Source organism: Pan troglodytes, chromosome 8 (assembly GCF_028858775.2).
Source record: "Pan troglodytes isolate AG18354 chromosome 8, NHGRI_mPanTro3-v2.0_pri, whole genome shotgun sequence".
In the NCBI taxonomy this organism is placed as follows: Eukaryota; Metazoa; Chordata; class Mammalia; order Primates; family Hominidae; genus Pan; species Pan troglodytes.
In genome coordinates, this window is record NC_072406.2 from 44,299,980 (window position 1) to 44,314,711 (window position 14,732).

The following is a 14,732-nucleotide window of genomic DNA, read 5'->3' on the forward strand; positions in this document are numbered from 1 at the left end:
CTTCTTGCCTTAAGGTCCTGCACGGCGATGACCGCTCATTTAGGAAGGAATTCATGGCCTGTGGATACCTTAGCTCTGAGTCCTGCCGCCTAGGATCCCACGGGTCTACGCGAGGAAGAGGGCGGGGAGCGCGGACCGGGTGGGGGAGGCCGAGGTGACAGCAGGTGAGGGCCGGGTGCGGATGGGGAAGTGAGACAAGCACCGTGTGGGTATTACTCATTCCGCTCTACTAACGAGGCTGCTGGCAAGCGGAACTTCTAGCCTCTCTTTCAATCCAGCTGAAGTTCAATCTCATTGAAGTCACTTCCCATCCCGGTTCGCTTGGGGGGAAACCAGGCGTCCCTGGAAGGGAAGGGAAGGGAGTCCGGGCTGCGCGGGTCAGGTAGCCTCTCTCCGGTCGCCGCGTGTCCTCGCCGTCCCCAAACCTGCCCTTCCCCTCATCAAGGGAACTCCCCGGAGAGTCCAGACCGCGATCCCTTTCCTTGGCCCCGGGGTGCGGGGGGCGGACACGCGAGGCGTGGGACTGATGGTAGCCCTGCCTCCAGGAAGCAGGCAGGCGGGGACCTCTGGGCGCTCGGAGGGGCAGCTCCGAGGGCACAGGGTACAGGGAGAATCAGCCAGATCCCTCCCTGCCCCGGGCAGCCGCGGCGGGTGTGGCCAGCGCGGAGGCAGGACGCCGCCGAGCCTCCAACTTTACCTTTCCAACTCCGACAGCCCGTCGCCTTTCTGACCACGTCCCTACGGTTTCCCGGCATCCGCCTCCCTCACCCCACCACACCTGAGGAAAACTTTTCCCTCGCCCCTCAATTCAAATTCAGCAGTGCCCACGGTTGCCGCAAACCGCCCGGTCCCTAGCAACAAGGTTCCGGCCGTAGAGCGAGAGCCTCTAGGTGTAAGGAAGGTGATGTCGTAAAGCCGGGAGTGTCGTAAACCAGGTGCGGTGGGGAGGGGGGAGGGGTGGAGGCGGAGGGGTGGGGGGGAAGGGGGAGGGAGGGGGAGGAGGTGACTCGAGCATTTAGACACAAGCGAGAGGATCATGGCGGATGGCCCCAGGTGTAAGCGCAGAAAGCAGGCGAACCCGCGGCGCAATAACGGTGAGTGGCGGAGGGGACCGGGGAGCGGCGGAGTCAGGGGGAGCTGGGCAGCCGGGGCGCCCCCGGGGGTGAGGGGGGCGAGCCGGGCTGGGGGCGGCCGGGGCAGGGACGGCAAAGTGGAGTGGGAAAGTAGAAAGTAGTGCTCTCTGCCCCCCTCCGCTGCCGCCGCTGCCGGAGCCGCGCCGCGGCCGCTCGCTCTCCCTGAACCGTTATGTCTCTTACCTGGTCTCTCTCCGCCTAGCGGCTCCCGCCGCCCCTGCCGCCTCCCTGGACCGTTAGCCGGCGCCGGCGCCGCCGCATCCCCGGCGCAGGGCGGGCGGCCGGGACGCGCTGGCCACTTTTCTGGTCCCGGGTGGAGCGGCTGTTGCTTCTTTCCGCACTTTTCCCCACTCTTGTGCCCTTCGGCGCCTCCCTCTCCCCCTCCTCCTGGCCACCTCAGCGCGATTCTCCCTCAGCGCCCAGGCCCCCGGGAGCCGCGGAACAAACTTGTGCCCGGCGCTGACCGTGCAAAGTGGCTTCCGCGCGCCGCGGCCCCGGCCGGCGCCGTCGCTGTCGCTCGGGCCCCGCGACTCGGGCCGGGCTGTGGGCGCGCGGCGGGCGGGCTGCGGCGGCGGCGGGACGGGGCGGCCGCGGGTTGCGTGGGGTTTGTGCGCGCGTGTGCGCGGGCGCCGGCTGTGCGCGCCGCGGGCGGACAGGGTTCGGCCGGCGGCGGTAAAGTTGGGACCCGCGGGCCGGGCGCGCTCGCGGAACGGGGATTAGAGGCGCGGGGGCGCGGGTCCCTAAGCGCCCCTCCTCCCTGGCGCCTCCCGCTGCCCGGCCCAGAGCCCCGGCCTGGGGACTCCGCGGCGAGCCCCGCGAGTGGGGTCCACGTTTGGCGGGGCGCGGCGGGGCGGCGCGGGGAACAGGGCAGGAAAGGTACCCACTTAACGCCGCCGGGAGCCGCGCGGATGGGGGCGAGCTGGGCGGCGGGTGTGTTTGCGGAGTTGTTACCTGGGCTTAGAGACCGGGAAGCACCACAGACAGATCCCCCTCCCGGGGCAGACGCGGTCTCTGCGCCGGGATGGGCCGGTGTGCGTGCGCCTCGCGCTTTTCTCTTTCGGTTTTTGGGGAAGTTGTTACCTGGGCCGGACGCACGGAGCGCTGAAGCCAGATAATGGGGCTTGGATGGCGCTCTGGGTCTCGGGTGGAAGGAAGGTGGGGGAGGGGGCGGACGGACCGACGGACGCGCGGGGCTGCTACTTGCACCGCAGCTGCAGTGTTTATTGATTTGTGCTGCTGTGCCAAGGGAAACACACACCCCTCTGCCTGGCGTGAGAGTTAAAAAAAAGAGAGACAGCCCGAGGGATCGAGACCTGAACATGTGGTGGTGGTGGTTGCACAGTCGCCTTTTCCAGTTTGGAGAGACGTTGTAAGTTGATTGTATTTCTGGTTATCTCGGGGCGATGCTATGCTTTCTCTCCCTCTCGTGCAGCAGCGAAATGTCTGCTGATTGTTATTGTCTGGACAGTTCCTGTGGCGAGAGGGGCGAGACTTGTCCGCCCGGGGGCGGCGGGAGCGCGGGGAGAGCAGCCCCCGCCTGCGCCGCCCCGGTACCTGTTTGTATAATAATGGGCGGCAACGGCCCTGCCGCCGGCCGCAGCCCAGGCTATATAAGGAATTACACGTACATTTCGGACCGAGGGGCTCGCTTTGGTTCCTGCGTTATTTTTAAAACGACTTTTAAGAGAGGGGCAATAAATGCGTCTATAATGGGACCGCTGCAGCGTCGAGAAAACGAGGAAATACGTGTTTAGGAGAAAACTCTCTCGTGCTCCCCCAGCCCCACCCCCCGCGCCTGGGCTCCCTTTCTCCCTCCCCTCTGGGATGCGAAACGCGAGGTTTTGTAACCTTTCCTGGCAATTTTAGATTTTGTGTGGGATTTCCTGTCTAGAAGCAGATACGAAGATTTTTAAGCTGTTTCAAGATGTTTCCTTCCAATCCATAATTATATTTTTAATATATTCGAGCCATCATTAAAATCACTGCTTTCGTGATTTTAATTATTCAAATAAACACTTGCATTTTAAAGACGTCTGTTGATTATAAACGAAAGGTATTTTGGTATTCTCATTGTGGAGAGATGACTTGTTATAGCAAGGAGTGGAGCATAGGCTATTGCAATTTTAATTTCCTGTTTTAGCGTCAAATAGTGTGTGTTCTATATTGAGCTGTTGCCGCTGTTGCTGATGTGGCTTTATGAAAGGTAAGTTGGTTCGGAAAGAGCTGTTCGCTTTTTACCTTATTTAAAATGTTGATCGCCAGAGAAAGGGGCTTTTCTTGTTGCTGACGACATGTGTGTGACATGTGAGTCTGAACCACCCAGCGTCTGTGCAGCTGCTGTAAACATGTTTACCTGAACAGGAAAGAATGGATTTTTCTCCTTGAGATCCTGTGATATGAATATTACACTCGTAAGGCATATCAACAGATGACTTAAGGGGGGAAAAGCGATCCTGAAAGATACTTGAAATCAACAGGAAAGAGAGGTTCTTGATCGCTGCAGCAAATGGCAACTTGTGCAGGTAGAAAAAAAGATGGTGTTTAGTTTTCTCCTGCATGTATGTCAGCCCCCTCCTGTCTGCTGCTTTCATTCTCAAGGGAGGGATTTATTTACCACGCTTGCTGTCAGTGTTTTTCCTTTGTGTTTAATATTAGAAAAACAGATTTGCGTCTGTTTAGCACAAAACGTCTTGTCTGCAGTATGCATTACTCTCAGAAAACAAAAGGTGTTTAAGATAGCACTGTACTACTACAGGTATCTTCCATTTTCATCACTTTTGGCTCTGTCCTTGTATTTCTTTTTGTTCTCAAATGCATTTCATCCATTGCTGGTGATTATAGCCATGCTATTTGATTTAGCCTTATATTTTGCAAATTAAAAATGAAGTTATATTCCATTGTGTTGTGAAACCTCAGTATATGTGCTGGTTAATATTTCTTAGCAGTGCAGTCATCTTTAAGTTGCAGATGTTTATTGGAGAAAATTGCCTGGCAAAATGTTAACTCTCAAATCTTTTTAATGAAGAAATATGTGATGTATACAGTGGAAGATTGTCGTAGAGATAGTTTATGTTGTTATATATGTAAATAATGTTTTATTCATTTTGAAATAAGATACGTGGATTTTGCTGCTAAGCCTTCTGTAAAATATTTTAATTTCCTTTCTGGAATATGTCTGAAGGTAGGATATTAAAAGGAGTATCAGGTAATGTAACTGACAGGGGTAAACCAATTGAGTAAGGTTTGGCCAAAGCATCAAACCTTGTGTGGTAACTTAATGATGTTAGTCATCCGTAAAGGAGTGACATTAGAATTGCTTGAATTAGTTTTTACCATTTATAATTTCATGCTTTGTTGCATTTTTAAAAATCTGTCTTTTTCTTTTTCTGCTTTCTTCTATGTGGTTTTCTTCTTGTTCTACCTTTTTTTTTTTTTTTTTGAGAGAGAGAGAGATGTACTCTACTAATGACCACATGCTGATTAATTCTCTTTAGATGGAATAGAAGGTACATATCCTTCTGTCATCAGCACCATTTCCCCTTGCTGTCATTGGAAACCACCAGTAGAGGATGCTAACAAAAATGATTATTGGTGTAGTAGCATCATAAGTCTCTCTATCGACTGTGCTGATTGGGACCTTCAGTATAATTCTAAGTCTTATTGTTACTTAAAACTAGCCTTGGTTAAATTAGGCATAAGCATTTTCTAGTTTGCCGAAACTAGAAAGAAGCAGGACTGTTTTAACTTGAATAATTTTATAAATTTGAGTTATTTAAGTCTCTAATTGAGATTGCTGTTAATTCATTCTTGTTTTAGAGCAGTTGTATTACTCCTTATTTTAAAAAGATTTTGTTTTATGTTCTTAGGTTTGGAGAAGAATATGTAATAATTGACCCATATTTATGTTGCATATTTAGAATACTTTTTAATCACCGCTTTTTAAAATTCATAGTAAGATCCCTTAAAATATATATTTTAGATGTTAAAATACATCTAAAATGGTCAAAGTTTAAGAGTAGCAAGGAAAATTACAATTGATTGATAATACTGTGTAATTATTTTTATATAACTTATGTAGACTTAGACTATGGATGGGTTGGCAGAGAGCTACTAACGGAGGTGGTAACTAGCAGTCACTTAGATGTTAGTGATTTTTAGATTTTATCTTTTCCTTCCCCTTCAGGTCTTTTCCTACTGGTAGCCCTCCCCCACCTTTTTAGTTAAGAATCAGTGAGTGCATACGTTTTAAATTTGTCAGTTGTAATTAAGGAATATACGTTTGCTTTGAGATCTTATATGCAGTAAAACTGTAGTTCGTACGTTGCTGTATGCTTGTATTAAAATAATTCCTTTCAAGAAACTATATAAATTGCATATAAATAATTGCATGAGACTGTATTTAGTTATGTCTTTTCATTTTGTGTTCTTATAGGTATATTAATATAACTGTAAATTTTAAGCCTCTCATTAGGTAGAACATTAGAAGTATTTATTTCCTTAATTATTTTTAGTGGTGTTTCTATAAATGCATCAATATCAGTACCATAATGGAATAGCCATACTGTTTATCTTGAACTAAGTAGGTATTGAATTGCCAGGTAAGCCTGTGTTAATTTCTTATTTTAGGATGTCATGGTTCTTCGTGTGTGTGTGTGTGTATGTGTGTGTAAATAGTTTTTCATTTCCTGACAGGTATTTCTTGAATTTAGTATTCTAATTCCTGAGGGCTCAGTAGTGAATAGGTGTGATTCACTTAAATGTTTATGAACTCAGAAACTTTGCCACAAAGTCACGAGATACATTGTAGCATGGAGCAAAACTTAAAGTATCTTATAAATTTAAAGTATTAATCGTTTATGAAGATGACCCTGATATAAAAAGCATGTGAAATGTTTGTTTAATGCTGTTTTCTTCCTTTCTCTAGTCTCTAGTATGTTTGAAATGGCATACCTCCTATGTAGTAGCTTTTGAAGCATGTGCTGAGAAACTTCTGTTAAATTGAGAATGATATTTTTAAAATAAGAGCATAATGATTTCTCATAGTTGTGTTTTTCTTTTGCTTTATCCTCTTGTGGATTTACCTGTATACATCACTTTTAAGCATGTGGTTGGAGCCAGATGTAAACACAGATGCAGTATCATGTGGAATTATATTGTTAGCTACTCTTAACTACCTGTATTGAATTGCAGCAGAGGAGGAGAAAAATCATGCAGATGTTGGAAGAAGATACGCATTAGTGTGCAAGAGTACAACGAGAGGTTAGAAAACTTGAAGCTGTAGAAATAGGATTGAAAAAGGTTTCTTTGCAGTACAGTCACTAATTTATGTGGAAATGCATGCTCTTTATTTCTAATTGAGATATAAGCTAAAATAAAAGTCCATTGTTGAAAGAAAACTCAAAAAATTTTAAACTAGAAAAAGTGTCCTGATTAGGAAATATGATAAAATGATTTTTTAAACTACTTTTTAAAGGGTAGATGTTGTACATATTACTGGCTAAATAATCATTCAACTAGATATGAACTAAAAGTAGTAAGCAAGTAGAAATATATGTAGTAGAGAAAGTTTTGAAGCAACCCTAGTTAAAATTAAATTTGATCTATTATGTAGGCATTGCCATATAAACTAATCATTCTTTTGCATGGGGCAGTGTTTTGAGTATTATGCCACTAAAGGAAACATCTTTAGGACATTAGTTTTACTAAATAAAAATTTCAATATGTTATGAGCATGTCTGGATTTTAGCCTTGATGGAGGTGGGTTACGCTGTTAACTTAAAACTGGGTTGCTTAAAAAGATGGCAATATAATACAGTACTTAAGTAGCAAAATGCTCTCTAATAAGTAAAATTTGCTTTATGATTGTTTTCAGAGAAAACAACTTAATTTTTAGAACTTCATTAATTTTGTTAAAGCATATTTTTGGATTATATAATACGGATGTAGATAAATGGAAAGATTATGAAAGGAAAAGCAAAAAATTGAATTCAAGTGTCTATTTGTATTATAGCTGTGAAACTTTAAGCTTTTTTCATTCTCTACAAAGTTACTTTTCTCTTTCTTCAAACAGCTCCCTGTTGTTTAATACATGTTCCCTCTATACATAGGGATTGCATTTATCTGTCCATATGCACATTTCTCCTCCTAATCAACATTATGTATTTATTGAGACTTGGTACATGGAGGTTGAGGTATGAACTATGTTTGTAGAAAACCTTACAGTATGGCAACCTGGGAAAACCTTCATCTCTTTTGCAGTAACAACTACATCTGTGCTGAAATTATTCATAACAGATGTTTTGTGATCTCTTAATTCCCTCCCTCTCCCTTCCCCTCCCCCATTCAGATTTAAAATTAAATGTGAATGGAAGATAAATTTATAAATTATGTTAATTTCTTTTTATTGTTTTATTCTATATTGAAAGTCCTGTTTTCTCTTTTTAAAATATTCTAATTTTAAATGTTTAAGATATTTTAAGTACTCTGATTTCAATTTTCTTTTAATAAAATATGACACCATTATTTATATATCTGTTACTATTCATGCTCACCGCCTAAAATATATTCTGATTTCCCTTACTCTTAAGGTCTTTGTATTCATTTAATCCACAATTCTAGCAGAGTGTTTGGTTTTGGATTTTTTTTTTTTTAAGTAGATAGTGCTGAGTGTAACTAGTTTGCTGATGAAAAAAACTCATTTTCTTGGAATCATATATTTTTAATATGGAAGATTCATCTTTTCCAAAATAACTTTTTATCTGAAAACTGACACAGATAAGCTGAAATTTAGGGTCTTTAAGTAGAAACTCTAGAAGAGACTTTAATGTGTGTTTTAAGAAGGGGTAATGCCAGGCAGATACAGTGACATATGGAATAACATGTAGTGAAATCCTTCAAGGAGTAGATTTTCTGAACCTGGGCTCAGGGTAACCTTGCTCTGCCTTGAATACTTGAAAAGGCTGTCAAAATCACTGTATCTCTTTAATGTTTTCTCCTTTCTACCCTAAAATTAAGTTGCTATTTGTTCCTATTGCTACATCACTTTTCTGAATCTCTTTTGATACACTTGGCTTTTGCTTTATTTGGGAGGGAGAAAGTAAAGGAAGGAGGAATTGGAGTAGACAAAAAATAACTTTATATGAATAAATATTCATTAAGAAAATGAAGTGGAATAATTTTGGACTGGAGAGATTTGGGAGAATCATCCAAAGCCATTTTGCAGTAAAGCAGACAGTCAAAGAGATAAGATGACTTTGCCAAGTTTATGTTACTAGTTAGCTTGGACTAGGTCACAGCTTTTTGGGTTCCTAGTTCGGTATTCTTTTCATTAGGTCATTTGAGCATATTTATCTAAGACGGTAACAAGAACTAGATACCATGAATTTTCAAATTTATTATAGTTAAAACCAAAATGTGTAGAATGCTTCATCATCTCAAAAAAAGGCAAGTTCTAATACATATGCATACATCTATCAAATTTAGTAGTTGATGTAGTTATATCACTTAAAATATTTCAGATGCAGAGTGTTAGTATTATTTAGAGGCATCCTCTCATTTGCATTATACTTTTGGTCACTATTCCCAATTTCAGCTCCCATTCACTCTATCCTTCCTACCTTGGACCCAATCTAATATGTTTTTTATATGCTGTTGGTTTTGTAGCTAGCCTTGTAAAATTTTGTACCTCTTTTGTGTGTTTTGTATTTACGTAAGTGCTATAAGTGCTACTTTGCTCCATCATTTACTTTCTTTTTCTTTTCTTTTCTTTTTTTTTTTTTGAGACAGTTTGACAGTTTGACTCTTGTCACCCAGGCTGGAATGTAAAGGCGCGATATCAGCTCACTGCAACCTCTGTCTCCCAGATTCAAGTGATTCTCCCGCTTCAGCCTCCCAAGTAGCTGGGATTACAGGCACACACCGCCATGCCTGGCTGATTTTTGTATTTTCAGTAAAGATGGGGTTTTGCCATGTTAGCCAGGCTGGTCTCAAACTCCTGACCTCAGCTGATCCACCTGCCTCAGCCTCCCAAAGTGCTGGGATTACAGGTGTGAGCCACTGCACCTGACATATAATTTACTTTCTTTACTTAGCATTGTTTGATAGCTAGATATGTTGCTATATGTACAGCTAGTTCATTGCTTTTAACCTTGCAGTAGTTCGTTTATGTAGTAAGCACAAATTACCTATCAGTTCCCCTAATGGCGGATTCCCAGATTGACTCCAATTCTTGGATACCAATAATTCTGTAATAAACATCCTCCTACGTGTTGCTAATGGCTGTGGAAGAGTTTCTCAGCACTACCTTATCTAGGGACATGGTATTGTTCAGACATAGTATTGCTGAGTATAGGTCAATCACATATTTAATAATTACTAAATTCTGTCAGATTATTTTAAAAACAGCAACACCATTTTTTACGCTCACCAACAATGTAAAAGAACTATTTTCTCACGTTTTTGCCAGCCTTCGGTATTGTACAACATTCTACATTTTGCTAATTTTTCAGTTGCTAAATATAATCTGATAGTTGCTTTAATTTATGTTTCTCTGTTTATCAGGGAGGTTGATCATTTCTTCATATCCTTGCTAGCTGTTTGGGTTTCCCTTTCCATATCTGGCCTATTCATACCCTTTACCCCTCTTTTTGGATAGATTTCCATTTCTCTTGTGTATTTAAGATGATAATCCCCAACGTTTCAGTCATTTGACTTTGGTACAGGAATCCTTAATTTTAATGTCAAAATTTTGACTTTATGGGTAGTAAGAAGTCCTTCCTAATCTATAGATTATAAAGATATTTTCCTGGATTTTCTTCTATTAGTTTCTTAGTTGTATTTTTTGTATTTATATGTCTAATGCATCAGGAGTTCACCTTTTGAATACACCCTTTCTTAAGAGGAACAAGTATAGCAGTTAAGAGTTTGGGTTGATCCTGTAACTTACTACCTATCACCCTGGCCAGGTTACTTAGTCTTTTTATGCTTGAGTTTCTCTGCATGTAAATTGGACATGACAGTCTAGGAATTGGGAAAGTTTAAATGAAGCATATGACGCATTGTACCTAATACATGTTTTAAGTTTTCAACACATGTTCATTTAAAATTTTACTTATTAATTTATTTTAAATATATCTTGGATCAACTGACAATTTTTTATCCTTTTGACCAGTATTAACTCCAGCTAATGTAACTACCATCTGAAAGGGGGTTGCTGTAAAATTTGTACATTGTTTGTGTAACTTTGACATTTAACATTGCTTAGTTCAGACCTTGGACAAAGCTGTTAAATGATCAATAGACACTGAAGCTTCATCTTAATGCTACTTTTGGTATGTCTTTCAGCTTTAGGAAGGATTCCTTGGACTCTTTTTAAGGGCCATTATATGAGAGAGACCTTACCATATCACTTTTATGTATAACATTGACATGAACTTCAAGGATAATGTCCCATTGTTATTCTGTTACATAAATCAAAGAACTCAAGTCCAAGGAATAAAAGCTGTGCATTCTATATTTGAATAGTCTAAGCAACATGGAGTCTGCACCTTCTCATATATCCATTTGGCTGGGAATGTATTTAAGAAGATGGCTGTCTTACTGTGTTCCTATGGTATAGATCAGGACTATTCTAAGCCAAAAGTTAAAACCATACCCTGGTGTGTGTGTGTGTGTGTGTGTGCGTGTGAACTTAATTGAGGTATAATTTATATACAATAAGATATACCACTATGCATGTACATTTTGATAGAGTTTTGACATACTTGCATACATGTGTAACTGCTACCACAATCAAGATGTAGTAAAACATTATTTCCATCATCCTAAAGAGTTCTTGTGTACTTAATCTCAGCCAATCTTCCCCACCTATTGCCCCCTAGCAATGATCTGCTTTTGGTCACTAGAGGTTAGGTTTAATGTTTCTAGAGTTTCATATAAACCGAATCATGCAGTATGTACTTTCTGTGCACCTTCTTTTGCACAGGATATTATCAAAATTAATAAGTATCAGTAGCTCATTCCTTTTGTATTGCTGAGTAGTATTCCATTGTATGAATGTTATATCACCAAATACACAATTTGTGTCGCCATTCACCTGCAATGGAACTATTAACTTGGGTTGTTTCTGGTTCTTTGCTCTAATGAATAAAGCTACTGTGAACATTTACATAAAATTTATATGCATATATATCTTACATTTTTCTTGAGTCAATACTTAAGAGTAGAGTTATAGTACAGGTAACTGTACTTCTAAGTACATATAGTAAGTGTATGTTTAACTTGGTAAGAAGCTGCAAAATTGCAAACTGCTTGTAACATTTTTACATTTCCACCAGCCATGTATGAGAATTCTGGTTGTTCCACATCCTTGCAAACAATTGTCCATGTTTTTAATTTTAACATTCTAGTAGATGAGTGGTAGTATCATTTTGGTTTTGATTGGATTTCACTGGTGACTAATGATGTTTGAAGATCTTTTGGTGTATGTATTGGCCACTTGTATATTTTCCTTTGTGAACTGTCTGTTCAAATAATTTGTCCATTTTTAATTGGATTGTTTGTCTTTTTATTATTCAGTTGTAAGAGTTCTTTGTATATTCTGGACCAAAATTTTTTGTTGGATACAAGTATTAAAGATATTTCTCTCTTTCTGTTGGCTTATCAGTTTTCTTAATGGTACCATTGAAGTGCCAAAGCTTTAAATTTTGATGGAGTTTAATTCATAATTTTATTCATTTAAGTTTTGTGTCCTTTCTGAGAAATCTTTGCCTATTCCAGATCTTCAGGATTTCTCCCATGTATTTTTAGAAGCTTATAGCTTTACCATTTAGGTCTGTAATCCATTTCAGGTTAATGTTTGGTCTTAACTCACAAGAATTTGGCATAAGAATTTTTATTTGAAATTTTTAAAAATGTTTCTCAGGGCCCAACTAAGACCCAAAGCTCAGGATTATAGAGGAACACAAGTCCTACTTCCCTGGTTTTGAACATTTTTAACTGAGAGTGAGTACATTGTGCCTAGTCGGGGTTTTCAAGGTTCTTCATGTCCTTGACACATTTTAATTCACTGAAATATACTTTATTGAGGATACAGTTTCAGAGAAAGATGCCTAAGGAGAGTGGCCCTAGTTAGGGGAATGCGAGTGTTGTCTTCAAGGTTTCTTATTTCCTACAAGGTTTTAAGGAATTTAGCACTATACCAATTCATTTTCATGTTCCGTAGCTTTTATCTTTAGATGGGGAGTTTGTTTAAACCTAACATTTATCTTGAGTTTTTAAGGGATGTAGTTTTCTCCTTGAGATAAGTGCTTGATCTTACTGATTTTTGGCTACATATTTTACCTCCTCACTTTGTTATAGCTAAAGAAAAAGTTTTTAGTTACTTTTAACTTTGATAAGTTGATTACAGATGGGTTTATTATATTTATTTCTTTCATTTCTTAGAAAATATAGATGTTACTTATTCCTATGTAATTCTTATTTTAAGATAGTTTTTTAAGTTTAACTTTCCTGTTTTATTTTATCACCTATTCCTATTCCTTGAAAATTCGTTATAAGTAACCTGTGCCTTATTTTTGTTTTTAAAGATCTCGCTTTTTAATACTCCTTTTAGCTCTGTGTCTGTCTTGAACGTTCTGTATATTAATGCATAATTCCTTCTGAGCTGGTATCCTTAGGTGCATTTATAGAAAAAGCATTGAACTGGGAAGGAGTCTTAAATTTCATTTTCTTTTCTTTTTTCTTTCTTTCTTTCTTTTTTTTTTTTTTTTTGAGACGGAGTCTTGCTGTGTTGCCCAGGCTGGAATGCAGTGGCATCTCGGTTCACTGCAACCTCTGCCTCCTGGGTTCAAGTGATTCTCCTGCCTCAACCTCCTGAGTAGCTGGGATTACAGGCGCGTGCCACCATGCCCGACTAATTTTTTGTATTTTTAGTAGAGATGGGGTTTCACCGTGTTAGCCAGGATGGTCTCCATCTCCTGACGTCGTGATCTGCCTGCCTCAGCCTCCCAAAGTGCTGGGATTACAGGCGTGAGCCACCACGCCTGGCCCGAAGTGTTAAATTCTAATATTGAATCTGCCATTATTTGGCCTCTGAAATTGAGAAAATAATTCCATTTATCTGGGCCTATGTTTGTTCATCTGTGGGATGAATATGATGGATTATTGTATGCAAGGTAATGAGACTCTGAAGATGAGAGATGTAGTACCTTGCCCTAAGGAGATTATAGTGTGGTAGGGAAGGAAAATGAGGAAAGAAACCTTTAGAATACAGTTTGGTAACTGATGTGATATTCTGTCTTATATGCATAGAGGGGATGGTGCTTAAACCAAGTCTTAAAGTATGTGTGTGGGTTATCCTAGTAAAATATCCTAGTGGAAAATAATATTCCATACAGGGGGAATATTATGTGCAAAGGCATAACACACATGCACACACATATTGTGGGACTCAAGTCACGTTTGGTAAAACTGTGTAGGGTGAGCGGAAGAATGGCTAGAGATGAGGCTGGAGAATTGGATAGTAAGCAAATGAAGAAAAAATGCTTTATATTGCTTTCCTGAATTTAGATTTTATCTTGGACATGATGGGAAATCACCACAGGTCTTGAAGCAAAGAGTGACATGATTACATTTATATACAGTAATTTATAATATTATGTTTCTTTATATACTCAGTGTTAATATGATTAAAAATTTAAGAATATATATGCTTGCTTTACTAAAAGTGAAAAAAGTTGTAAAACCTGATGTATCCTGCTTTCCTGAGTTTTTGCTTATCTATTCTGATAATACTAATAGATTTGCATAGTAATTGCTTCAAAATGGTGCTGCCACTACCACTTCTACCACCACCATAAATTAGTAGAAGACTTACTCTACTAGAAGCATAAGCAGCCTTACGTTACAGTGGCTGGTATCTATGCACCAAGTTTGGCTGTGCATTTCTAGTCCCTGCACTGTTAGGGGGAATTGTATATTTTTTTTTCGTTTTCTCAAATCAGTAAATCAGTGCAAACAAATGTGTTGTGGATTTACAAACCTATGGAATAAAATGTTTTTACTTCTATCAATTATGGCTCTCCAAAGACATAAAATACTCTTCATTCACTATTACTAGTTAATTTTCTAGATTATTTCTGGCATTTATTAATGGTTCTGCATAGAGCTCCACCTTGTGAACATGTTATTGTACTTTGATATCAGTTCTGTGTCATAGATATTTAATAAATAAAATAAAACTTTATTTACCTGAATGTTTCTCATTCAGAATAGCTGTAATTCAGGCCTGGTATATGTTTTTATTTGAATAGAAACAGTTCACTGTTTTTTTGGAAGTTATGCTGTATACTACAAGATAGATTAAAACCAGTGCCTTTTTTTAGACCAGCTGCTGAGGAAATACCTTTATCATGTTTCAACCTCTTAAGTTTAATAATTCTCATGTAAAAATTAGTGCTTGATTTATGCATCAATTTTCTAAACATTTCACATGTGATCTACTTTGTATATTCAGGGACTTTTGTGTTCTATGTTATTATATAGCGTATTTTTTAACCAAAACTTTAAAAATTAACCTCATTTCATTAGTATTTGTTTATA

General features: G+C 40.2%; 1 protein-coding gene across 26 annotated transcripts in view; it reads left to right on the plus strand.

Annotated features, from left to right (window-relative positions):
• The first annotated feature begins 850 nt into the window (after nt 1–850).
• Nucleotides 851–14,732, plus strand: part of ZEB1 (zinc finger E-box binding homeobox 1) — a 209,989-nt gene continuing 196,107 nt past the window's right edge. For 5 of the 26 annotated variants that reach the window (XM_016962911.4, XM_063781561.1, XM_063781554.1 and 2 more), the window contains exon 1: nt 1,009–1,094. Coding sequence is in view for 4 of the 26 variants with exons in the window: in XM_054660951.2 (XP_054516926.1) it covers nt 3,640–3,655 (16 nt within the window). In the remaining 22 variants the exon portion in view is untranslated. Of the gene's footprint in view, nt 936–1,004; nt 1,095–1,931; nt 2,010–2,199; nt 2,503–3,004; nt 3,337–3,463; nt 3,656–14,732 lie in introns of those variants that run through there. The other 21 variants (XM_063781555.1, XM_063781564.1, XM_063781568.1 and 18 more) reach the window with 12 other exon arrangements.